The 27,323-nt window shown below is 42.9% G+C and overlaps 1 protein-coding gene across 2 annotated transcripts in view; it reads left to right on the top strand.

The window, feature by feature from the left end:
* ASAH1 (N-acylsphingosine amidohydrolase 1) overlaps window positions 1-26,774 on the top strand; it is a 977,824-nt gene extending 951,050 nt beyond the window's left edge. For both annotated transcript variants that reach the window (XM_044062468.1, XM_044062470.1), the window contains one exon: window positions 25,606-26,774. In XM_044062468.1, coding sequence (XP_043918403.1) covers window positions 25,606-25,695 — 90 coding nt within the window. In that variant the 3' untranslated portion in view covers window positions 25,696-26,774. The remainder of the gene's footprint in view (window positions 1-25,605) is intronic.
* The last annotated feature ends 549 nt before the right edge of the window (window positions 26,775-27,323 follow it).

Below are 27,323 nucleotides of genomic sequence, written 5' to 3'. Positions count from 1 at the left end.
AAACAGCTTCAGAGACCATTTCAGCATAGCCAGTGGTTGATAATAAGGTGGGAGTGTGTGCTTTGTCCAATCCTGTTTTTCCGAATCTCCCACTACCTTTATGGAATGTAGATCCTTCAGAGAGGGACCACCCAACCAGCAGAGAGCATAAGAGGAGAAGAAATCACCAAGACAATGCACAAACCAGAACATTAAAAGAAATGTGGAAGACAACGCCAATTCTTTGATCTTCAACATTTCCAAATGGATTTTATCCCATGATGAAATGCCAATTTTATAGAAAGGCTTATCATTTATTCCAGAAAATGAAGCTAGCCTGGGTGGGATGATATTGGATATCAGGCTGTTTGCACTGAACTTGATGTTATGCACAATGTTTTCTGATAACAGGCAAGTGAGTACTTTAAAAAAAAAAAAAAAAACTAGTGTTTATAATCCAACATTAAGACCTGCCTTAGATGTATTTTGTAGCATGTGTGAGTGAGATTTGAATGAACCTTTTAGTAATAAGAACTATAGTAAAGTGAGGAAGTTCCACAGTTTAACCAAAAAAGAGCCAGAAGCTCTGGAAGCTCTTGGAAATGAGACTTTATCCATAAGACCAGCAGATAAAGGAGGGACACTGATATTTATATATACTGAGTTTTATATTTCAGTGATCAACAATTTGTTACAGGATTCCAGAGTTTATAAAGTGACAATGATTGAGGACATTAAGAACATTATTAGATGTGTCGATGTTACTTTATGATTGTTTTTTGAGTAATATTACTTAGGAGTTGTATAATTACTTCTTAGTTGAATCACCATTGATTCCATTTTTTCAAGATTTACCAAAAATGCAAAAGAGTTTAATTGACCCACCATTCAGACCCAACGAAACCTTTTATCTATTTTCGTTGAAAAACATTTGGGAACTGTGCTGAATTACATAGATACTGTGTTGAGTTGACACTAAGCTGTTTTTGAATCGATACAGCTATACACATTGCTCCCCTTTAAGTGAGAATACCTTATCTGTTGCACTGGATTTATGTTCCCTATTCACTGTGATTCGTAATGGCTTAGAGTTCATTAGAGAATTTTTGAAAGGGAATAGTGGGTATAGTGAAGCGATGATTGACCTATTGTGTTTGTTTATGGAGATTATCTTAGAGAATATTGTGTTTCTGTTTTCAGGGAAATACCGTTGACAAGTAACTGGAGTAGCGGTGGGAACCTCATGCGCCAACAGCTATGTGAATAGCATGCTGGTGCATTGGGAGACCAAATTTGTATTAAAAGGGAACGGATTTTTTTCATCCGTTGCTTTCTACTGAAGGTTCTTGGATGACGTATTTCTTTTATGGACAGGTGACAAGGAGGAACTCCATGGTTTCTTTGAATATTTGCACCACAACACCACGTTTCTTAAATATATTGCATCTACGTCTGACAGATACATAGACTATCTGGATGCGTGGTTAGAGAAGGATGAATACAATAATATCATTACTAGCAGATACAGGAAGACCTGTCATAAGAATCGTATATTACACAGACAGAGCTTACATCCCTCTCATGTTTATAGGAATATAGTAAGAGGTCAAGCTATGAAACTTTCATGCTTAAATAACAGGGAGGATAGAGTTGCAATTGACCTTACTACTGTGCACCATGTGTTCATACAGAGGGGTTATAAAAGTCAGAGATAGAAGCAAGGATGATGGATCTGAAGGCTTTATGAGCTGCTAAAGCCAAGCCTTACTTTTCTGATATAGGGAGCAGTCATACTATGCGACTTGAGGGACAGTTCGACACCAGGGGGGTACCTGTATCATTGAGTGACTCTAGTAATATTGGTCCTGTTTGCAACATAAAGTAAATGGTGCATTTTGACATCTAATGATAAAGTGAACAATGTAATGGGAACTTCACCTAGTTTTAGATTTAAGAACAGGAAAACAATCGAGACTTCTATAGACATAGGGAATTTTATAGATCCCAGCCAGTTAGGAACATTTCCCTGTGGTAGATGCAGTTTTTGCCATCTTATTGATAACAGTGGAGTATTTATGGGGTTCCTATTATGCAATCGCAGACACATTTTGTCGAATACGTCTTGATCGAACATAAAAGAACGAGAAGGCAAAATAGCGACTTGGCTTCTAAGCAAATTCTTTCCCTGGGAAAGAATTTGCTTGGCTACTTCTGTTACTTTGCCGTTTTCAGCACTGTAGTGTGATCTCAGAGTTGGTATATTTAAGTATGGGGGTGTGGGTGGCAAAGCCCCCCACTTTTGTAATGGTTTAAAGTTATTATTTTTTTTTTTTTTGGAACAGCGATTTTTTTCCCTTGGAAAAATTTGCTGTTCTGAGGTTTCGACATTGTAAGGTTTCGCTTACATGGGGTCTATTAATCATCATTTGCTTTTGTAAGCGTTTGATGATATAATATAAACCCTATTTATGCACCCTGAAACCAATAGGAGGTATTGCTTTAGAGTGTCAGCTACGTGTGCATATAAACATCTTATGTATTTAGCGCAATGTGAAATGTGCAAAAAAAAATGATGTTGGTAAGACAGATCGTACACTCTTAGAACATATGAGGGAACGTAGAGATATTACATTACAGAATGAGAACTCATTGGCAAAACATGCTATGGAGATTGGGAAACTCGTACTTCTAAGTTTAAAGTGATTGAAATATTGAGGGATGATGGAAGGTTAGCGGATGTGATTAATAGAATGGAAAGTAGAGAGTTGTACTGGATTTTACATTTGTAAGCAGACAAAGTACAGTTGTATACACTTACCATAAATGCAGATGTTCGAGTGTATTCACTGTTGCAGTCTTCACCAGTGGGTTATCCCTGCTGTGGTAGTCCTTCGGCCAGCCCAATTACCAGAGTCAATGTTTTTCTGCATCAGCTGCTGTCGCTTGTAGACAGACGTCAGGTCGTCAGTGCTATAAAGCAAGGCAGTTGACACCATTCCATCAGTTTTTCTTGCCATAACTAGTCAGACGCCCAAGGAAATATGGCTAAGTGATCCTGGTGGTTAAAAATCACCCTAAGAAGATTGTCTCCCTGAGGAAAGGGGATATAAGGGGAAAGGAGGGAGGAAAACCAGGACTGCAACAGTGAATACACTCCAACATCTACATTTATGATAAGTGTATACAACTGTACTATGTTCTTCATGTTTCACTGCTGCAGTCATCACCAGTGGGAGGATTCCCAAAGCTGAGGAGAGGGGTGGAAGGATTAGTTAGAGACCTAGGCATGGGTAAGCAAGCCCTGCAGAACTGTAGAGGCAAACCTGCCCTAGCCTTAGAGAAAATAGGAGGGTGGTAATGCTTTATAAAGGTGTGGATCAAGGTCCAGGTAGCAACTTCCAAGATGTCCCTGGTAGGAACTCCTCTGAGGAATGCTCTGGAAGTGGAGGCTGCCCTAGTAGAATGGGTACGAATAGACATAGGGGGATGGTTTCCCATGTAATTTATAGCAGAAATGGATAATAGTGTGTTATACTTTTGGAAATGGTTTGCTTGGAAATGGGCTTCCCTTCTGCCCCTGGGGTAAAGCTGACAAGAAGTTGGTCCTTTTTCCTGAAGGGTTTAGTACAGTCCAGGTAGTATCTGAGCTGTCTGTGCATGTCTAGTGAGTGCAGAATTCTTTCCCCCTTGTTTTGTGGGTTAGGGAAGATGGTGGGCAGATGAATGGCCTGGTTGAGAGTCACATTAGATACCACCTTGGGCATAATGGTGGGGTTAGTCCTAAGGGAGACCCTGTCTGCATAGAAGATGATTAAGGGCTTAACGGCCATCATTTCTGGAACTCTTCTGGCTGAGGTGATAGCTAGCAAGAAAGCAGTCTTCCAGGAGAGGTATTTCAGTTCTGCTGAAGCAGCAGGTTCAGAGCGTGGTAATGTTAGTTTTTTCAAAACATAATTCAGGTCCCAGGCTGGCATGGGTGGCCTTTTGGGAGGTCTGATATTAGAAGCCCCTCTGAGGAATTGTATAATCAAAGGATGTGAGAACAGGGGCTGGTCTGTATTGAAATGAGTTGAAATGACTGAGGCGTAGATTTTAACAAAAGAGAAGGCGAGACCACTATTGAGTAACTCCGCTAGATAGTCCAGGATAAGAGGGACAGAAGGTTGTGAGGAACTGACCCCTCTGGACTGGCTCCAGGAGCAGAATCTTTTCCATTTCCCTGCATAAGATTTTCTGGTGCTGGGTTTTCTGGTCTGTGTGATGATGTATAGGACCCGTTTGCTTAACAGGTGCCCCTTGCTTCCCTTTAGAGTGTTAGCCATGCTGACAGTTTGAGAATCTGCAAGTCTGGAAGCAGCATTTGCCCCCCCCACACACACACACACTTGAGTCAAGAGGTCTGGGATCAGGAGAAGTTGGCTGTGATGTCAGACTGCGCAGCAAGGGGTACCAATGCTATCTGGCCCAATCTGGAGCAATGAGGATGGCCTTTGGTCCCTTCTCCCTTATCTTGATCAGTACCTTGGGAATAAGAGGCAGAGGAGGGAATGCATACACGAAGAGGGAGTTCCAGGGGAAGGTCAAGGCATCCACCTTCCACGCTAGGTGGAGATACTCCCTGGTACAGAATTTCTTTAGCTGGTGGTTGAGGTGCGAAGCAGGGAGAGTCCACCTCTGGATTTCCCCACTCCTGAGTGATTTGCAAAAAGATCTTTATGTGGAGCTGCCTTTCATGGGAGTCCAGTAAGTTTCTGCTTAAGTGGTCTGCCAGGTTGTTGATCCCTGGTAGGTATTGGGCTATTAGGTGTAATCTCATGGAGGAGGAGTCAGCCAGAGGTTCATGGCTAGCCTGCACAGAGGGTAAGAATGGGTCCTTTCCTGTTTGTTGATGTACCACATTACTGTGGTGTCATCTGTTTTGATAAGGAGAACCCCAGGCCTGAGATGGGGTTGGAAGGATGTCAGAGCCTTTTGTACTGCCATCATTTCCTTCTGGTTGATATGTAAGGGAAGATGCTGGCCATCCCAAAGACTTTGGGTGCGCCTGCCTGCTAGGTGAGTGCCCCAAGCAATGTATGAGGCGTCGGTGGTGAAGGTCTGCCCAGTAGGGCGGAGGATGAAGGGGAGACCCTTGTTCTTGCCACAGGCCCTTGCCCACCAGAGAAAATTGGCGCTTATACAGGGGATCATAGGGAGAGAGGTCTCTAGAGGCTGTGAGTGTTGACACCAAAGGTTCTTTAGATACCACTGAAGCTTTCTCATGTGAAGCCTGGCCAGAGGAATTAGAAAGATGCAAGATGCCATGTACTCCAAGGCTTGCAGGAACTTCCTTGCCGTGAGGTGACTTTTGGATGCTAGCTGGGTAAAGTAGACAGGCAGGAAGCTCTGCTTTTATGGGGATAGAAAGGCCATTTGGGATGCTGTGTCCAGCAGTGCTCCCAAGAAAATGATCCTGCAGGATTCCCTTATGGGGATGTAGAGGTAGGCATCTTTTTGAATTTGGGGACCACCAGGGAGGTGTTTAGAATGGATAGAGCCAGAATGGGGTGCCAAGTGCCCTCCTTTCTGGCAACAAGGAATTGCCTGGAATAAAAGCCTTTGCCTGTTTGATCTGTGGGAACAGATTGTACTGCCCCCGGGATATGAGAGTTTGGACTTGTTTAATGCCTCTGCCCAGTTTGGATGTAAGTCTGGGTACCTTCTGGGAATTGGGAGTTCATTAAAAGTGAATTTGTATCCCTGAAAAATGATCTTTAAGACCCATTGGTCCCTTGTTACAGACAGCCACTTTTCTTTGCAGAGGGACAGCCTTCCTGTTAGCTTTTGGTGGGTGAAAGGAGGGCAGAGGGGGGACTGGGAGTCATTGAGAGTTTTTGCCATAGAGGGATGGCTTAGAACTCCCTGCCTTTGGGGCGGAAGTGGTCCACTGTTTGGTTTTCTGCTATCCCTGGGATAGGGGCCTCGGTAGTCTGTCCCTGTGGGGCTTATCTTGCCCCTGCCTGCTAGGTGCAGGAAAAGACCAGTGCTTAGAGGGGAAAATTCCTGCTGAATCTAGATGTTGAACCTGAAATAATTCTTTTACTGTTTGCATTGATTTTGCTTTGTCTTCCATCTTTTTAAGCACCTCTTCTGCTTTTTCTCCAAAGAAGCAGCCTTTATCCAAGGGTGCATCAATTAATTTAGAGTTGACATGATCAGGGAGTTTGTTCCTTCAACCATGCATTACCTCTAATGACAGATCCAGACACTGCTGCCCTGCCTGAGGCTTCTAGTGCATCATATCCACAGTGTAAAGAGTGTTTTGCCACTTGACAAGTAGATTGCAGTAAATCTGCTAACTCTTTAGAATTGGCACAGTCAGGAAAGGTAGAAGTATTTTACTTTAATAGTTCCAAAGTGTGTTGTTGATATTTTAACATATGGAACTGACAGTTGAGTGCTCTGATAGCTAAGGTTGCAGAGGTGTAAACTTTTTTACCCCATCTGTCCAGAGCTCTGGCGTCCTTGTCAGAAGGAATATGATTCTTTGCAGAACTAGCCCTAGCTCCTTTAGGTCCCTGTGTAATGACCTCCAGGTCTGCAGCAGGATTTCTCTACAGGTATCTGTGAGAATCCGGTAATCTGTAATACCTGTCAGGTTTACTGGGAGCAGGTGGGAGGGCATCAGGGGTTAATATGGATTCATGGAAAACATAATCCACCACTTCTAAGATAGGGGGGATGGCCAGGGGTCTGTGCTGGGGCAGGTCTAGAAACTCTCTAAGCCTTTTCTTAGACTGAGGGAAGTCCTGAGATCCCCAGTGGAAATGTTCCCCGAGGGTGTGAATGGTTTCCCCAAAGGAAAGGTCTTCTGGAGGGGAGGCAGAAGGAATGGATTCCTCTGCATCTGATTCCTTATAAGCAGTCAGAGGTGGTTGTTCCTCTTCAAAATCTGAATAATCAGATTCCTCAGAATCCTGCCCTGTCATTAGTTCAGGAGAAGGATGTTTTTTTCTTTTAGAAGTTGTGGCTTGACTGCCCCTGATAAGGGAGATAAGATCCTCCCATCTTAAGCATTTGGCTTGGGGTGGTGGAGCAGGAGTAAGACAGTGGCTAGAGGTAGATTTTCTAGGAGTGGCCTGGCTTCTAGGCCTAAGAGTATCCATAGGTCTGAAAGAAACGGTAGTCAGATGAGAAGACGTAATTTTTTGCCTAGAATCGGTAGTGCAAAAGGCCTCCTCGGAAGCCAGTGCCTGCGTCGCAGCTCCAGACCCAACTGAGGCAGAGACAACCAAAGGCTCGGAAGATGAAGATTTCTGTGGCATACTGGACTCCGAAAGGGTCTCAGTAGAGGCCTCCGTAGATATCATATTGGGCATCAGGGGCTGAGAAAGCACCTCACTGAATTCTGGGGAACTGACTACCTGAGGTAGAGTCATCGGAAGGCTTTGCCTTATGTGATCTGTCTCCATCTTTATCCCTACATTTTTTTGGAATGTCTATGGACTGTTAGCTGACGGATGCCATTTGTGAAGATGGAGGATGAAAATACTTGTCTGCAATAAAAGCTCTACGATGAATGGTTCTCACGTTAGAGGACACAGAACCGGCAATGGGGCACGTCGTGGTCTGGGTCTAAACAAGTGACGCAGTATGAATGGAAGTCTCAGTGTGGGATCTGCTTTCTACAGGTGAGACAATTGTTAACTTTTTCGAACATCGGTTAGTGCAAGAAAAAAGGATCCCCAACGGGGTACTTAGCTGTAGACGTTTTCAGCTGTAATCCGAGCTCTGGTAGCGACCGACTGGCACACTTGTGAACTGCTTCTGCTACGGGCTCCACGGCAAGAAAGACTGATGTAATGACGTCAGCTGCCTTGCATTATGGCACTGATGACCTGATGTCAGTCTATAAGCGACAGCAGCTGATGCAAAAAAACATTGACACTGGTATTCGGGCCAGCCGAGGGCTACCACAGCAAGGGATAACCCCCTAGAGATAACTGTAACAGTGAAACACGAAGAACATCTTCTGGTTTAAATGGTAAGATCTGCCTTAAAACAAAGGGGTTTGTACAAATGATATGTGTTTTAATAATGATTCAGCACATGATTTTAAGTTTTAAATTGAGATGCTGTGTTTAATTGTTGTTTGATTTACATTTTATGTGGTCTGATGAAACAGATTGAGTCTGTGAAAGCGCTTACCATGTTCATATATTTTTTATCTTTTATTAAAGTCCTCTAGCCTTGTACAGCATTTGTTTTTTTTTTTATTTTCTAATTCTTCTTTTATATCCAAGGTGGTAAATGGGCTGCCTTTGAATCAGGCAGTTCAATTCCCTTCCTTTTTTCCTTTTCCTTTTCCTCAGTTTGCTAGTTAGAGGGACCTACATACCTTGAATTCCTAAAGTCATCTCAGATATTATGTGGATAAAACTAAGGCTATTAGTAAATCTGATCAGTTTTTGTTTCTTTTCATCCCAGGACATTGAGTTTGGCTGTTTCTAAGCAAACCATCTCCTCTGGGTTTCTAAGGCCATTTCTTTTTGTTCTTTTCATCACAAATGTCTGTCTACTTCCGTTAGCACTCATTCCACTACGGCTGCTGCCTCTTCTGGTGCTTTCTTTAATGGGTTGGACAGCAATTCCATCCTTGAAGCTGCTACTTGCTCTTCAATGCATACCTTTACAAAGCATTATAAGTTTGATATAGTTTCTAGGGCCAGAACAGGTTTTGCACAAGCAAATCTGCATGGGTTTGTTGAGGGCTCTTCCCAGGCTTCTACCTCCCATTCATTTTCTTCAGCTTTTGTACCCTCCCTACTGTGAAGAATACTGCACCAGTGATATAGAGGGACATAAAATGTTACCATAACAGTACTTATCCTTCTCTTCACTGTTGTAGTATTCGCTCCCTCCTTTCAACCCCTTTTTTTCCCTTTGGATTTTGCTTTGGTTCCCCTCCTGGTTGAGGGTTTCCCTTTTCCATCTGCATTTCCTCCCCCTGGGTGTACATGGCCTTTTTTGTCCTCTGGAGACTCCTGTTTTCAGCAGTGACAGTTCAGTTCCGGGAACTGCATCTGTACATCACCTTCATACTGTACGTCCTGTATGGGGAGCATACGTGTGACGCATGGTGCGTGCAAGATCTAAAGGAATTAGTATACTGGCTGGATGTTGGGCTCTCCTTGGCAAATGATCCCTACTTTTGAAGAATATTGCAACAATGAAGAGAGGGACAACTACTGTTCTGCTAAGATTTTACACAACTGTACCTTAATCCTGGTGCTAAGAACTTTTACTTGGGGAAAAAAAAAGGTAATCACAAATATACCTGAAGAAGAAGTGTCAGATGATTCTGACATAGAAAGAGACCAGGCTTTTTCTCTTAGATTCACAAGCCTTGTTCTATGATACGAAGGAAACTTGGTCCTTACAACCTCCTTTGAAGGAATTTTCTTTTATCAGACTTATAGCCAGGAAGAATGAGGTGTTTTGTCAGAACAAATGAGTATTCCCCCAGAATTGAGGCAGTATTATGACATGGTACAAGATATGCCTCATTCCACTCCCATTCCCCCATTAGTTCCAGCCTTGGAGGATTTAATGCTGCTTGCAACAAGCCTGATTGTCAATCTTGAGTTCCCAAAAAAGCAGAATGACTTTATAAAGTTTTGTTTAGCCCATCTCTAAGTCCTGAAATATTTTTTCTGCCCCCCCCCCCAAAAAAAAAAATTTAGCTGATCCTTTTTCCCATCTATGACAATCCCTGCCTTCTCAAGCTAAACAAGAGCCAAAGAGATGGTAGGAGGGGAGCAACAAGAAACAAGGATCTTTTTCCTAAAAAGTGACAGTCTCATCCTCTAAACAGATTTGTTTTTCTCAGCGTCTTCAGTCTGCGGCTTTGGGCCTCAGAACACCCCTGAGTGGGAGTTCATTACACATTAAAATACGCCCTATCAGGCATTATTGCTTGTGTAAAATACTTTAGTCCCACCTGTTTTCTGCCTAACTCAGAACATTAATTTTAGGCTGGTAGGAGCACTTTTACAGCACTCTGAACACTTAACTAATAACATCCTCCTAGCTATGGACAAAGGCCTCCTCACCAGAGCTTTTGACATGGTCGATCATAACATTTTATTAGATCACATAACTGAAATTGGAATTAGCACAGATACATCTCACTGGTTTAAAATGATCTTTCCCAGTGGTGTTTCTCTGTTCAGTTTCAGAATACCCTGTCTGCTTCCACCCCTCTCCTGAAAGGAGTCCGTCAGGGTTCCATTCAGACTCCCCTTCTTTTTTCCATTTTCATTAATTAATTATCACTTGACCTCACACACCCCTCTCTCTCTCTCGTTCTCTTTATTTTACTTTATGCTGACATGGTCTTATTTCACTCAAACCTGAATCCCTCAGCTGTGCAACTACTATTACAAACTGGCTTCCATTCTCTTATCAAATGGCTTTATAACAAAAAGCTAATCCAGAACATTTCCAAAACTGAAGTAATGCTGCTTGGTACCTCCTCTGAATGGCAGAAAAGCTCTCAATCACATCATCTCCTTTAACTATCTTGGTATGTGGCTTGATCCAGTATTGGAATTTCACCTACACCTAAGACAAATATTGAAGAAAATGAATTTCCTCCTAGTATGGTCATATAAAATTTCCCCCTTTCTCTGCAGACCAACCAGGAAAGCCATAGGCAAAGGCTTTCTACTAACCCACCTTGAGTGTGGACTTCCACTGGTTGCAGAAGCATCCACACTATAAGAAACTGTATCTGCCGTTTTATTACTCTCTCCCCTAGAAATGAGCATCATTGTATCATGCTTAATAAAACCAAATGGCTACTTGTCCAACAACTTGCCAACCTGCTTTTTCGATCCCAATTCTACAGTCTCCTCAAAGAACACTTCCTTTGCCTCTTACCTCTTCAGACAACCCCCCAGTTACAATCTAAGAAGTCTTAACCACTCTGGTACAGTTTTTCAATGTCCCAGAGCCAGACTGTATTGCACTAACCATGCTTTCTCGCTCCTAGGCCCCAAACTCTGGGAGTCCCACCCTACTAATCTTAAAGATATCATGCCCATAGTTTCAGGCTCAGCTTAAAGATTATCTGAAGTCTGTATCAGTTTGCAAATGTTTTCCCTCTGGATACATCACATCCCCTTCACTAGGCAGGCACATTTGTCTTTCTCACCTTATTTCCCTAAACTAATAAACATTGTATATCTTTTATATAATTAATGTCTGTGTGCCCTTACCTTTCTTTTAAACTTTGTGAGCTATCCCTCCACTATTCAGCTGTCTTTATTCTTCTTCCTCCTTAATCTTAGCTGTCCCCCCTATGTTCTGTACGTTGTTGTTATGATTACTGTTGTTCCATTACTGTCTGCTCACAATATTTTTGTATATTCATATTACTTCTTGTTAGTTTCCTTATGTGCTGTCATATATATTTTTCTGGGCTGAGACTGAAATAGATGCATTTAGATTAGTGCTCTATACCAGTTACCAAACTGAATAAATAAAGTAAATAAATATATACGGCTCCAAGGGTGGATCTGTATAGATATGTATGTGTATGTGACGCCTCGCCACTGGCCCAGTAATCAAGGAGCCTCAGTCCTCACCACTAGCACCAGTTGGGGACGTACATTGTAAGGATGACTACACAGATTATTTCCAGATGCAGCACTCTGCATTGTGCAATTTCCCTTAAGAGCACACAGAGACCACAGTCAGTCTGGGGCTGGTTTCTCTCACTTTCACCAGGTCCCCATTAAGATTCCCCACTGGCACAGATATAGAGTTGAGATCTCAGCTGAGTGACCAAGCCAAGACCTCCAGCACCCTCTGTCCAACCAGTGCTTTGTTTCCCTGCCCAAGTACCTGAGACACACACTTTTTGAGTTTTGATTTACTTACACACACACACACACACCTGGGAAAGGCTACACAGGTTTACTAGCTATGCCCACTTTTGTCCAAACAATAAGGTAGTTATCACTGCCACCAGCCACATCCTTATTAGCTACTATAAGGTCCTTAACAAAGGGTGTCCAGTCTTACTGTGTCATGTTACTGTCAATACAAACGATAGTTTGACCAACAGCAAGTCTATTAGGAGTGGCCTACAGAATCACCAAATAAATATGCACGTACTCTCAGAACTTAAATATGTCTCACAAATATCAGCCACAACAATAGGTTTAAATATATTAAATAATAAATAATAAAAGAAAATACTCCGTAAATAATCACAGTTACGTCACAGTTCAAAATCTTAGGTTCATGGGTAGGTACTAGGCAATTGGCCCTGGGGCCTGTATAAGCCTAGCCAAATGGTACCCTGGCTTTTGTTACCCAAGAAAATTATTTTCCTATGCCCCTGTCAAGCATAGCCACAGAAGTGATCCCCAGGGTGAATTTCCTCTCTCCCATCCAATCATCAATATTTTTCTTGAAGATTGCTAATGAGGAGCTTTGTTTGATATAGATAGGTAGTTTGTTCCAGAGTATGGGGAAGTCTGTGGGACAGGAATCTATCCCTCCAGCATGTTCTGTTTATTGTGGTGACAAGGTTTAGGTCCCTAGAGCGTGTAGCTTGGAGGGATTGGGATTTCTTTAAGTGGAGCATGTCCAACAGCTCTGTTTTGACATAGCTTTGTATGTTAGGCAGAGATTGCCTCTGAGTAGGCGATATGCGACAGAGTAAAGCTGGAGTTTTTTGAGACGGTCTGCGTAGGACATCTGTTTGAGGATGGTAGTCCTCTTTCTGAGGTATTCCTGCGGCCTTTCCAGTTCTAGATGTCTTGTGAGGTACATACCAAAAGGGGTGTTGTACTCTATAATGGGTCTAATGAGTGATGAGTAGAGGGGAACAATGACCTCTTTTTTCCTGGATGAGAAACCTTTTGTGATGAGGTGTGCCCCATAGAAGGATTTCCTGACTACTGTGGTGATGTGATTATCAAATGAGAGACTACTGTCCACCTGTGTCCCAAGGTCTCTTATCACACTTTCGATGTTAAGTAGACTACCGCCTATGTGGTAGTTCATGGGTACAGAATTTTTACCAAAAGGGATGACAATGCACTTTTTGGCATTGAGCTTGAGGCCATGGCTTTGACACCAGGCATGTCTCAGTGAGGCCCTTTTGTAGGATGTCTACATCGTTAGGAGTTTTGATTATGGCTCCTAGTTTGCAGTCATCTGCGAACTTTGTTAGCCAAAGACCTTCTGTGTTAGCCTGTACTTCAGAGAAGTAGATACCAAACAGGAGAGGACCTAGGACTGAACCCTGTGGTACTCCACTTGTCACTGGTCTGAAGTTGGATTTAGAGTCTGCTACTTTCACAGCATGGGTTCTGTCAGTGAGCCAGTTGGCAACCAGTCTTGTGACATAGGGATTTATACCTAGTTTAGTGAGTTTGTCTATAATTCCAGAGTGGGGGATGGTGTCGAAAGCCTTGGCGAGATCTAGATAGGCTGTGTGAACCACCTTACCCTCATCTACGGCTTTGGTGACCGCTTCAAAGAAGTCTATCAGTTTTAGGAGACATGATCTGCCATTTACAAACCCAAGCTGGGTAGGGTCCAGAGTTTGGAGATTACCAATGTCATTGTTTATAAGTTCCATGATGATACATTCCATAGCCTTGCAGACCAGGCTCGTCAGGCTAATGGGGCGGTAGTTCCCGGGGTCCATGGTGGCTCCCCCTTTGTGGAGTGGTATAACCGTTGCTGTGCGCCATTCAGTGGGCACAAAGCCTGAGGTGAGGCTATGATTGAACATTGTACTTAGGTGGGGTCCCAGTTTGTTCTGTAGTTCATATAGAATGCAGCCTGGGATGTTGTCAGGTCCCATGGATGCTGTGTTCTTGGCTTTGGAGAGTGTTTTTTTTTTTAAGCTGTGCAGCCATGATTACAGGAACTTTGCATTCTTCCAGTATAGAGATGGGCCCTTTAGGGGGTGAGAGAGGGGTAAAGTTAGCATTGAACCTATCTGCCAGGATGTTGGCAATATCAGTTGGTTCTGTATCTTTAGTGCTTTTGTACAGTAACTCGGAGCAGATCTGAGTGTTGCCATTGAGATTCTTGACATAGCTATAGAATGCTTTGTGGTTGTCTTTAGAATCAGTGGTGATTTTGTTTTCGTAACTAGCTTTGGAGGATTTTATGAGGGATCTCAGCTTCTTACTGAGGCTGACCACAGAGCTCCTCCAGTCATGGGATTTTACTCTTTTTTGCAACAGTTTCTTTCTTCTGTTGTAGAGTTTGTTTATGGCAAGGGACCACCAGATTGGCTTCCCTTTTTTGGAGGATAGCATCTTGTTTCTGTTAGGGATTGCACGATCCATGCACTCGTGTAAGTTCTTATAAAGTGCATTTGTATAGGATTCAGCAGTCATACCTCTATTGTCCATCAGCATGGGTGTCGTGAAGTTTGCCACTTCTGTCTTAAGAAGCGTGAAGTTGGCTTTGGAGAAATTTTTTACAGTGGTTTTCCTAATGGGGATTGGGGGTGGGATGTGGATGTCTAGGGTGATTTGCTTGTGGTCGGATCTGACCAACGAGGAATTGACCTCTGGTATGGAACACCAGTTGCCCATGTTGGTAATGACCAGGTCTAGGATATTGCTGCCCTTGGTGGGGGTGTGGATAAGTTGATCCAAGGCATTGGGAATTTATGAATTCCAGAAAACGTTGAGTACAATAGTTGGTACATGAGTAGTTATCCCAGTTAATGGTGGGGTAGTTGAAATCACCCATTATTAGGGTTTTAGGTTGTACCCTAATATTTTCTACTGCATCAAGAAATGAGGAGTAGGAATCCTGGGGCATGGTGGGGAATGTGTAGCAAGCTACAGTTTGGATTGCAGTCTTGCCTAGAGTTAGTTGCACTTGGATAATTTTGGATGCATTATGCTGAGCAACTAGCCTGGAGGTGTGGATATACTTAATGAATATGGACACACCTCCACCTTTAGTGTTTCAGTCCAGGTTAGGTGGCCGAAAGGTGTGGTATGAATTATATCCTGGTAATGCAGGGGTGCTCTCTGGGGCCTTGAACCAGGTCTCTGTCACTGCACAGATGTTGATGTTCTCCATTTTAAGGAATGCCTCGAATTAGTGCATTTTGGGGTTTAGATTTCTAGCATTAAGTAGCATTACCCTCAAATTTTTCTTGCTTGTACCTGTTACGGTGGTGAATTTCTCACTTGAACCTTGCCTAAAAAAGGCACTATAGGGGTGGCAAGAGCCTTAGCCAGTATCCGGAATCCCAAGGGCGACAGGTGCAGGCCATCTCTGGCAAAGCATCGTGGTTTGTCGATCATGTCCTCCCAGGCAGACAGATACTGGATCCCCTTAGAATGACACCAGAAGCTTAGCCAATTGTTGAAGTCAATCATTTTGTCCTTGTACTGTGGTATCATTCTGGGTGATGGCAGGATGCTACTCAGGGCTAGGGTCATACCTGCCTGGACTACAAGATCGGACAGCTCCTCCATGTCTCTTCATGTAGTCCAGGGAGGTACGTCTCAGGTCATTCACACCAACATGGACAATGACAGAGTCATATTTGTACTACTTGTGGAGTTTCCTGATTGCATGCATTATGTGGCAGATCTTGGCACCTCACAGGCAGCTGACAGTAACTTTCTCCTTGTTTAGCCTGTTGAGTGGAACATCAGTGTGCCTGACTATAGAGTCACCTATGACTAGTGTTGGGTACATTGTTATGCCTTATGGGCTGTGGTTGAGTGGCACACTGAGTTTGTGGGCTATGTGTCATTTGGGTTGTGTTGGGGGGTGGAGGTTGCTTGCGTTTCTGCTTTGGAGGTCTCTGTTGCAGGAAATACTTAAAACAACATTGCATGACAGTCTCAAATAAATACAGAAAACATCTAAACTATACTTCACTATATTCCTGACTGAATCTAAGAGAATTACTATACCCTAGTTAACTTACTTATAGAGCAACAAGACAGATGTGGTGAGTGGATGCTCTTGTCAGATCAAAGACAAAATCCAAAATGCTGTCTCTCTCAGAGACTTCCCAAATGAATATCCCAAATATTACTGCTGGGATACTTGCAGAATGACATAATTTCTTGTCATATGAATTCAGTTCCCAGGCTCAAAAACAACCACTGATGCAGCTGGTAGCACGTATCATCTACCTGTGAAAATGCATAGACCTCAGATCCTTTGGCAAATGGTGGAAGTCGTAAAATAATTTACATTCCTCCAAATTTAAAGACAATACAAAAAATTTCTCTAGTACAGAGATTTTACCTGATACCCAGAAAAGACAACTCATGGCATCCTATCCCAGACCTGCCTACTCTAAACACCTTTTTGATGATTCCAAAATTCAAGATGCTGAGACTTCACCATTTGCTTCTTATGCTAAGCAAAGATGCCTGGTTGGCAACACTAAATTTAAAAGGAAGCATACCTGCACATCCCAGTCAGGGAATCTTGCAGAAGATACCTACGCTTCAAAGCAGGCTACACACAATATCAGTTCTCTGCACTGCCTTTTGGCTTATCTAGAAATATTCAAATATACCAATACCTGGATGATTGTCTAATCGAGGCAGAAAACCAGGACATACTTTTGAATCATCTGGCTTTTGTGCAGAGGGTGATAACTTGTCTGGGGTACACCATAAATGAAAAGAAATCACACCTGGGTACCCTGTCAACAAATTATATTCCTGGGAGCAAGCTTGAATACAACTTCCCAGAGAGCTTCCTCACGCCAGAGAAACAAATTCACTTGACAACCTAATTCAAACAAGCGGTCCCAAAAACCCTGCTATCTGCAAGGCAAATACTACAAGCCTTGGGGTTCATGGCCTCCTGCATTCTTCTAATTCCATATGCAAGACTACATATGAGGAAACTACAATGGTATCTAAAAAGCCTACAGTGTCAACATTCAAGCAATGATTCCTATCATTCCTTGTCTACGCCTAGAGTTCCTCTGGTGGGCAGAGGCCTGCCACCAAAACAAGGGACTACCATTCACACTACCCCCTGCCGCCCAAACCCTAACAACAGATGCATATGACTATGCATGGGGGGGGGCACCTGGCAGGGAAGTGCATTCAGGGCAAATGGAACCCAATTCAAATGCACCTTCACATCAGTCATAAAGAAATGTTAGCTGTACAGAATGCTCTGACAGCCTTCCAGGACAATGAATGGTAAAGACGGACAACGCCACTGTTATGTGGTACATAAACAAGCAGGGGGTACACATTCTTACCCCCTCTGCAGACTAGCCATGACATTGTGGAACACAGCCTTGAGCTACCAAGTACATCTACAAGCTCAATTCCTGCCAGGAAAACTAAATACACTGGCAGATGGACTAAGCAGAACCCTCATGGAATCACACAAGCGGAAACTGGAACCAAGGATTTTCAACATGTTGACAAGCAAATGGGGGAGCCCAGATATAGACCTGTTTGCCTCCCCCCAGAACTATCAGTTGGAAAAATGTTGTGCAAGGACTCCCCACAGACAAGCTTGGAAAGTGGATGCTCTGTCCTTCAAATGGAAAAACCTATCAGTTTATGACTTTCCTCCTCTGCCTCTGCTCTCCAAAGTACTACTAAAGATCAAACAAGACAAACCAAGGATGATTTTGATTGCACCAGCCTGGCCACGCCAACACTGGGTACCCCCTTCTGCACAGTGTCTCACTGTTAGCACCATGGCACCTGCCTCAGACTCCTACCATGCTGTCTCAGCAGGAGAACCAGGCTCTGCACCCTCAGCTTCAAACACTGAACCTAGCAGCCTGGCTAATTACCAAAGCTCTCCTTTACCATCCATCAGTACACCAGTGATGGATGTCATTTTAGAGACAAGGAAGCCTAGTACTAGAAAATCTTATGCTGAAAAATGGAAAAGATTCTGTGCCTGGAACCAATCTCAAGGGATGAGCACAGCAGTGCCCAGTTTACCTCAGAGTTTACAATACTTAACTGAGATGCTTCACAAGGGCCTGTCTTTTTCCTCAATAAAAATTCACACCTCAGCCATTTCAGGTCATTATAACACAGAACCTCCCCTCTTCTCTCTCCCACTGCTCAAGCAGTTCCTCAGAGGGGCCAAAAATTTAAGACCACCCAGGAGAGCTCCAACTCCAGCCTGGGACCATAACTTTGTATTGGAGAAACTCACCCTTCCTCCTTTTGAGCCAGCTGCTACTGCAGATTTAAAATTCCTTTCTTGGAAAACAGCTTCCCTTTTAGCCATCACTTCAGCAAGAAGGGTATCTGAATTACAGGCCCTTATGGGAGTGGAGCCTTTCATCATCTTTCATGAGGACAGGGTGTCCCTCAGGACCAATCCCTCTTTCATGCCAAAGGTGATATCCAGAGTGGCCTTTAGTCAGTCCATTCATTTGTCTACCTTCTTTCCTAATCCACAGAAAAAAGGGGAACGGATACTGCACTCCTTAGATGTGCACAGGCAACTTAGATTCTACTTGGGCAGGTCTAAACCTCAAAGGAAATCTGAACAACTGCTGGTGGCATTTGCTGCAAAGACAGAGGGGAAGGCTATTTCAAAGCGAACCATCTCCAAATGGATAGGCCATTGCATTCACTTCTGCTATAAGCACCATGGAAAACCTATCCTACAGGGGATCAGATCCCACTCAACCAGGGCTGCAGCTACCTCTACAGCCTTTCTCAGAGGCGTACCTACCAGGGACATCCTAGAAGCTGCTACATGGAGTTCTGTACATACTTTCACCAAGCATTACCATTTGCCAATTTTCTCTAAATCCAGAGCTGGCTTTACCACTGCAGTTTTGCAGGGCCTTATAGCTGGTCCTAATGCTATCTAAATTCCTCCTCCCATCCTTAGCTTTGGGAATCTACCCAAATGTAATGACTGCAACAGTGAAACATGAAGAACGTAGTACAGTTGTGTACACTTACCGTAAATGTAGATGTTCGAGTGTATTCACTGATGAAGTCCTGGTTACCCTCCCTCCAGCCCCCTGACTTTGTTTGGCTATACCTCTTCTCTCCTTTTCAATGCTTAAAAGCTTTTTGGTTTATTTGCTTTTTTGTTTGAGGTATAACCTTGTATATTTATAGATTTAATTGCTTCCCATTAGGGGGGCACCTGACATCTGCGGCAAGAAAAACTGATGTAATGACGTCTGCTGCATGTTTTATACCCCTGACGACCTGACGTCACGGAAGAAGAGACAGCGACCGACGCAGGACCCAAGACTTTGTTAATCAGGCTGACTGAGGGCTACCTGCAAACAGATAACCCAAATGTAATGACTGCAACAGTGAATACACTCGAACATCTACATTTATGTTAAGTGTACACAACTGTACTATTTGTCATGTGGTGCCAGTTAAGGTTGGATTGACAGAGCTGTCAAAGTTTGCTTCAGCCTTAACTGGGTTGACCAACTCTGTCTTTGGCACTGAGGTGTAAGCAGTGATGTTTATGCTGTCCATTTTAGTGTTGCTGGGTGTTTGAGTTTTTCGATACTGAATACAATGTTGTCAGTGACCTAGGTGTTGAGTCAGCAGTCTTTGAATGGGCATCTTCCCCATCCTTATTCCTTGTATACAAAGTCTTTTGTTTGTCCTGTTCTCTTCTTTTAGCATGTGTACTGCCCAGATTTCCCAGCAAGACAATAGGACTCTGTCATTTGCAGATTCCCTTCTGCCATTTCAGGTTAGCAGACGTGTTTCTCTTCCTCCTATGAGTCATACCTTCAGGTATATCAGAAGGCATCTTGTGAAAGGAAGCACATAGACTCCCATTTGGAATGTTCGCCCCATGATTTGAATGTGTACAAGGACAACAGCAATTCTCTAGCATTCCTACAGTTGACCTGACATTTGGGCGGTCCTAGATATAAAGAAACAGAAGAGGGATGGCCTCTAGACAGTGTTCTTCCCACAACAGTATCTAGAGAATGCACCCTGTCATCCTTCAAGCAAATATTCTAGGTTGTTCCTGCCCTCCTCCTGGGTATCATCCAGGTGTCTTCTGAAGCAGCATATGCCTCACTGTGCACAATGACCCTAGTCCCAGAAAAGATGTGATAAAGTGCTACACACAAGAAATGGAGTCTCCGGTTGGAGGCTCCTAAGCTAGATATATTGATCTCCACAACAGCTGTACAAAAGATTCCTACTTCAAGAATCCTTCAGTTCATCTGCTGGCTAAGGGGTCCAGAACTGTTGACCATGCAGAAGGATAATGATATCCAGGATGCGGAATCCTACATCAAGGCACTCTGTATGCATCTTCAGGATTGCATGGACTGTGCTATCCCAAATAAAACCAAGACTCCTTCTTCAAGCAAGAAGAAACCACTCTGGTGGACCCCGGCCATAAGCAAACTTTACAATAAAAGGAGGAGACTTATACAAAAAAAGGCCAAATCTCAAGTAGAAAAATCATCCCTGATCAGCATTAATAAGAAACTGAGGGCCCTCATCAAGTCAACTAAAGCTAATTTTGAAAAGAAAGTTGCCAAGGATAACCATAAGGCCTTCTATGGCTGCATCAAAAACCTAAATGGCAACGCTCAGGTCTGTTCTGAGCTAGTACAAAATGGAACAAAATACACTGACCCTTCTGACATTGCCAACATCTTGGCTGACGGGTTCAGTGCAAATTTCTCCCCCCCCCACCACCACCTACAGGGCCTATTACCATTCCAGGGGATTGTGTAAGTCCAATTATTACTGATACGTTGGTTAACAAGGCTCTATCTAAAGCTAAAAACACTGCCTCCATGGGACCAGATGGTGTCCCGGGCTGTGTCATACGCGAGCTCCAAAAGGAATTAACCCCGCATCTTAATACCCTGTTCAGTCTCAGCCTCTCCACAGGATATGTGCCCATAGAATGGCGCATGGCAACGGTGGTCCCACTACACAAGGGTGGGGCCACAACTGACCCTGGGAACTACCGACCAATAAGCCTGACCAGTCTGATCTGTAAGGCTATGGAGCGAATCATTATGGAACTCATAAATGGAGAAATTGGGAACCTCCAGTCGCTGGACCCCACACAGTTCGGCATCGTCAAGGGCAGATCATGCCTTCTGAACCTGGTGGATTTCTTTGAGATAGTTACTCAGGCTATAGATAAGGGAAAGGAGGTACACACGGCTTACCTTGACCTTGCTAAAGCATTTGACACCATTCCCCATTCAGGTATTATTGATAAGCTCACCAGCCTGGCCATAAACCCTTACATCACAAGATGGATCGCAAACTGGCTCTCAGACAGATCCCATAAAGTAAGAGTAGCGGGATCTATGTCCGAATCCAGACCAGTAATGAGCGGTGTGCCTCAGGGCTCTGTCCTGGGGCCCCTTCTGTTTGGCATATACTTCTCAGAAGTACAGGCAAGCACGGAAGGGCTGTGGCTGACTAAGTTTGCGGACGACTGCAAACTGGGTGCTATAATAGAGTCTCCGGCCGACATGGAGATCCTCCAGAAGGGCCTAAATGAGACTAATGCATGGTGTCAAAGCCATGGTCTCAAGCTAAATGCAAAAAAATGCGTAGTAATCCCCTTTGGAAAAAACAGAGTACCCGCAAGCTACAACATAGGAGGTAATCCCCTGAAATCTGAAGGAAGTAATAAGGGATCTAGGGACCCAAGTAGATAGTCAGCTTTCCTTTGATAACCATGTTGCCAAAGTGGTTAGAAAATCCTTCTATGTGACCCATCTGATCACGAAAGAGTTTGCATCAAGATCTAAGGATGTAATGGTGCCTCTCTACTCTTCCCTCATCAGACCCATTATTGAGTACAATGCACCAATTGGAATGTACCTGGCTAGACATCTCCAGCAGCTGGAGAGACCACAGAGGTACCTAACCAAGAGGATTACTGGCCTCAAACAGTTGCCCTATGCAGCATGATTGAAAAAGCTAAAACTGTTCTCTGTTGCATACTGCCTTCTCAGAGGCGATCTCTGTCTAATGTACAGAGCCATGTCCAACCCAGAATTGTTGAACATGCTCCATCTTAGCAAAACTAAATCTACTCGAGCTACACACTGTAGGGATATAAACCTCAACACAACAATGAATAGAAAATGCTGGAGGGATATATTCCCTTCACAGAGACTTCCCTTATTATGGAACAGGGTCCCAATCTACATAAGACAGAGCCCCTCACTATCACTCTTCAAGAGGAACCTTGGTGAGTGGATGGGTAACAGAAAGTTCACACCGGGGATCACACCAACAGCACTACTAGATAGGGGCCAAGGGTACTAGCTGCTAGTACAAGGGTCTAGGGAACTACTAAAGGGGAGGTGAATACCGCACAACGTGGCTGGGCTAATATATGCCTTTGGGCAGATAGCCCAGTACCAACCTATGAACCTATGTAGGGAACTTCATTTACATCCTCAGTGATCCCCTTTAGGGCATTCTTTTATATTGGAATTCTTCAGGGATATATAGTGGATCAAATGACCCGCACTGCAGAGTAGTTGCCAGACAGACCAGTCAAAGAACAGCTTCTGTTCCTGTCTGGCACTGTGTCAACCATGGATAGCCATATTATGGGGAAGGATTTAAATGAAGCTGAAATTTTCAGCTAGAGTTGCAGCCTTCAGGCATATCTATATGCCACCATGCCTGGTTGAGGCTTACCAGCTTTGCCAAGAACAACAAAGTACCTTTTAAGAATTTTCTATTCTGTGGTTCTCGAGGTTAAGGTATGCATGGAGAAGATGGAGTAGGAAGGAAAACTGATTGCAATGGCTGTCAAGTTTTCTCACCACTGCATTCTTTCTTCTTGACTCAGAGAATTCTCCATCAAGTATGATTTTTGTTATGGACATTAAGATAAATCCAACTCTGATAATGAGCTAAGTAACCAAAGTTTCTTCATGGAATGTACAGTAGCTATAGTTTGTGGTTCTTGGTAACCATTGGGCGGTTGCAGTCCCCTATATGGGGGGGGGGGGGGGACAGCAGCACTGAAGAATTGGCCAGCTGCTCCCTAGTGCAGGCAGTTAAGGATTGTTTATCATGTCACCTGTCTTCATGCCAGGCCATCGTGCAGACTGGTTGGTAAGGGACATCATAATAGGAGATTACTAGGCTCCCTTTCTTTTACCATGTTCCTATTTCCAACTTTGTCAGATGTCTCATCCTATACCAAAACTAAATTTACTCCCATCTTTAAAGGGAAAAACAGTCTTTCAGGTGGCCCCAACAGATTAGAGTGTCTAGATTTTGTTCCATATTCTTTTAAATGCCACAAAAGACTAAGGATCTAAGGCCAGATTTAGGTTTAAGCAGGCTAAACTCAGTTATCCTCTAAGAAACATTCAAGGTAGTCTCAGTGCAAATGATTCCCTTCATGTCTAGCAGAAGGAAATTGGTTGTGCTCTTTCGGTCTTCAGGCACTTATATGTCTGTGAAAATTGACAAGCAGTGTAGGAGGTACCTGTACCTCAGAATCAGAGCCTGTTACACCAATTTTGGAGGTTGCCATTTGATATTAGCTCAGACTCAGTGTGTTCATCAAATGCATGTCTGTGCCAATGCTGCATGTTTTTCAGCAGGAGGCAAGGTTATTCCTATATAGGCAACTGGCTTTTCACTACATCTTCTTGAGACAAGTGTATCTCAGTGAAGGACTTATTGATGAGTCTGTTACAGCCCTTGGAAATAACCAAAATGCCAAAGTTCCACTTCCAGCTGTTTCGGTACCTTATGTTTATTGCCCATAATCTGAACACTGTTCCCTACAGGATGTACATTCCCATGGACAGGGCTCGGGCTTTGATGTGTAAACGTTTTATTCTTGTCACGTCTTCAGTGGTTATGGCATTCCCGTCTTTGAATAGACTTGGTGTAATGATGGCAGCTATCCTGCTGATCACTGTATGCATATTTTTCTGGATCCTGGGGGTGCAGTAATCACAAAATGCAAACTCAGTGGAGCATGAGGTCTACATTCATCATGCTTTCAAGCAACAAAAGTGACTGTGGATGGATGCCAGCAGTTTAGGGGGCAGTCAGTTCCACCTTTCTCCATCCCTGTTGACATTGATCACATAAGCTCCTGCCCTTAAGATGGCAGAGTATTACAATGGGATGATAGTGTGTAAGGTGTGTGGACATTAAATTAAGTCTCACATTATATCAGTCTACTGAATTTAAGGGCGGTTGTGTTGTCCCTTCAGGTCTTACTAGGCTTTCTGCCTTGGGGGCCATTACCATACAGATGGGTAACTTGGTGACTGCATGCCATATCAACAGATAGGGTGAAAAATAATCCTAACCCACAGGAATGCCACTGTCCCCATGTTTATGCTTCCCTCTATTTCCTGGGTTGACAATTCGTCAACAAGGTGTGTTTATTAAAATAAATGTTGTCTTCATTGCTTTATACTGGCCTCAGCAGGTCTGGTTCCCTCTGTTGGTACTGCTTCATCTGGACACACCAGATGTCTTAGGCTGCATGAAGAACTTGCTGATTCATTCATTGGGCAAGTGTCATCTGGACATTTGGTCCCTGTGCCCGGCTACCTGATTTCTTCACTTCCAGTAATTGTTAGTAATCCTAATTTTTCCTGAGGGAATAGCATCTATATTCTTTGCTCCCTGAAGGCCTATTCCTAGAAAAACTTAGTGAAGATTGTGTTTTTTTTCTATTCAAACTGATGCTAAGGGATTGAAACCCTTTACTGCTCCTATTCCTGCCATCTTTGAGTAGAGTGCTGAGATTTTTGATATGTTTGTTCTATTATGAAAGTTCATTTGGATATGCTCTATGTTATATCCTGTAGGATTAAGATGGTATGTCACTGGTTTATTTGAAGGTGTCCAAAGCCTTTTTAAAATAGATTGTTACATTTATCACTAAGTTTTTCTTTATTTCAGAGTGGCAAATGAGGTTATGTTGCTGATTTTTTTTCTCCAGAATATGCCAACCCCGAGAGTTCTTACTGTACTGTTTGGATGTTCACAGGCATTTATAGTGCTGCCAGTCCTTTAGACTGTATCTGAAGCTTTGTTTCTGTTGATTATAAGTCAGCTGATCTCAGATGTTACTCTTGCAAGACAGCTTGCTCGTTATATTGAATTCTGTTATGTATTATATAACAAACCTCTTCTGAAACTCCCACCTCTAATCACTACGACCAAGTTGATCTCCGCATTTTTGTGTTTTGTGTTTATTTGGCTACCTCAGATCTGGAGAAGGGAGATAGGCATGTGTGTTGTGGGACAAAGGGGAAGGTTCCTGGCAGCATGGGAAAGGTTGCAGTGCCTAGTAGGCCTAAAGTCTGTGGCATAAGTCCTATAGGTTATAGAGGATGGACCCACTCCTACACATCATTGTAGTATGTACACGAGTTTCATTTTCATATCAGATGTGAATAGGCTTGTACTTCATTGCATTAACCATATGGAAGTGAAATAGTAGCATCTAGCTGTGAGGTGGTTTAGTCATCATTTGCTAAATGCATGGTGCACTTGGGATTGGTAGCTTTGCAAGACCATTTTTAAATCTTGTTTATTTTATAGCCTTTCACATTAAAGTGTGATAGCAACAAGAATATAATCTGTGCTCTTTTTATTACAGCTGACTACCTACACAACATTGATGGACGTCTCTGAAGGTAAACTGGAGACATATCTTCGGGACTGCCCTAATCCATGTATGCCATGGTAAAGGAGGAAGAGGAGGCGTGAGCACTTGCCACTAATCTTTGCAAGCAATCGGAGGAAGAGGAGGCGTGAGCACTTGCCACTAATCTTTGCAAGCAATCAGAGAATCAGTTCAAATGGCAATTTGCACAAATACTATCTGTGGCACTGACTTGAAGCGCATGAGTAATCATGCCTTAACAAATGCCTTCTAATAAATACATTTTAGAGAAATATGAAAAGATAAAAAGTGATTTAGGCTTACTCACCCACTGGTGAATTTACTGAAAAAAAGTATTTTTTTTTTAATTTCTTGATGCATCAAGAAAAGGCTAAAGTGTAAATATTTTAAAATAAAATAAATGAGAAATTAAAAAATAACATTTATTCATCTGTAAGTGCTGCTAAAACAGTATTTAATGATATAAGAACTTAATAAAAGTGGTGTCCAATTAGTTGAAACTGTAACAGATTTGTTTTTATCCTAAATGTTTTAAAGATGCTAGAAGTTAAATTGACCCACCAGTCGTGAGACTAACCCGTCGTTATGCATGTTTCTTTTACCTCATTTTTCTTAACTATTAAGATTATCTTTATATTCTAATCAAATTTTCCCTTCATTTAGTTCTGAAGCTATAGCCTTATCATTGCATTACTATTTGATTGTTCTGTACCACTCAGATCACTCTTTTACATCCCAGATTATCTCACCTCTCCCATAAACTTCAGCCACTGCCTTTGACAGTTAACTTTGTGTAGTTTTTAATTACTTCTCCAAATACAGACCCATGCTTCCTCAGATGTGGTTGAACTCTCTTCACATATTTCCCTATCTCACTTCTAGTCAAAAATGCAAGTTCTTGCCCTCCACAAATACATACCTGTAGTAAGGAGCATGTCACCTCAGCTGTGTGCACTTGTGAAGACTAAGTCAAAACTGACTGAATAGAATGTGTTTCTGTAATTTTTTATGTTCTTAGTTGTATCTTTCTAAAATGATTGATGATGTCTGAGTTAAATGTAATAAGTACAGTAGGGTGTGTATGCATGTGGGAGAGGAACGCTTTGCCCCACCAAAGGAAATAAAACAAGGTTTTGTTGAAACACTGTTGAGTCGGTCTTTACAAAACTGTCTTCAATTAAGCAGTCATTGCTGAGATGTCTTGTATTTTTGTCTACTATCAAAACTTTTTTTTTCTGTTCTGTGGTGGTATGAAGTACAACTCCAGCCATCCTTTTTTCTCTGCTTCCTATGCAATCTACCATTGTTCATACTCCCATTCACACTAATAGGGCAGAAACAGTCCAGCTGCACGTATGGGGTATAAGTAATAAACTTGTCTTGAATTGATTTATTTTATTTCTTTGTTAACTGGATAAGCCCTCTGGACATTTGTTCCCTTTTATGGGTTATCTGGGGACGGTGTCCAGCTTAGTGACTTATTTAGTGTCATACAATAGACAAGTAGGAGGACTCAAACCCTGTATCACTGGCAACAGTTCATAGCCTTGATTCTCTGCACAAATTGCCAAACCGGTCTACTAATTGTGAGTTGCGATCCACAAAACCTGACTGTGTCAGATCATGGCTTACAAAAAGAGAAAACGTGTTTGGAATTCACTCTTTGTTGCAATTCCATTTAGCTTCAGTGC

This window comes from Protopterus annectens, chromosome 2.part1 (genome assembly GCF_019279795.1).
Source record: "Protopterus annectens isolate FY-2018-M chromosome 2.part1, PAN1.0, whole genome shotgun sequence".
In the NCBI taxonomy this organism is placed as follows: Eukaryota; Metazoa; Chordata; order Ceratodontiformes; family Protopteridae; genus Protopterus; species Protopterus annectens.
The sequence above is the reverse complement of the archived record's forward strand: the minus strand, read 5'-3'. Positions and strand labels throughout refer to the sequence as shown.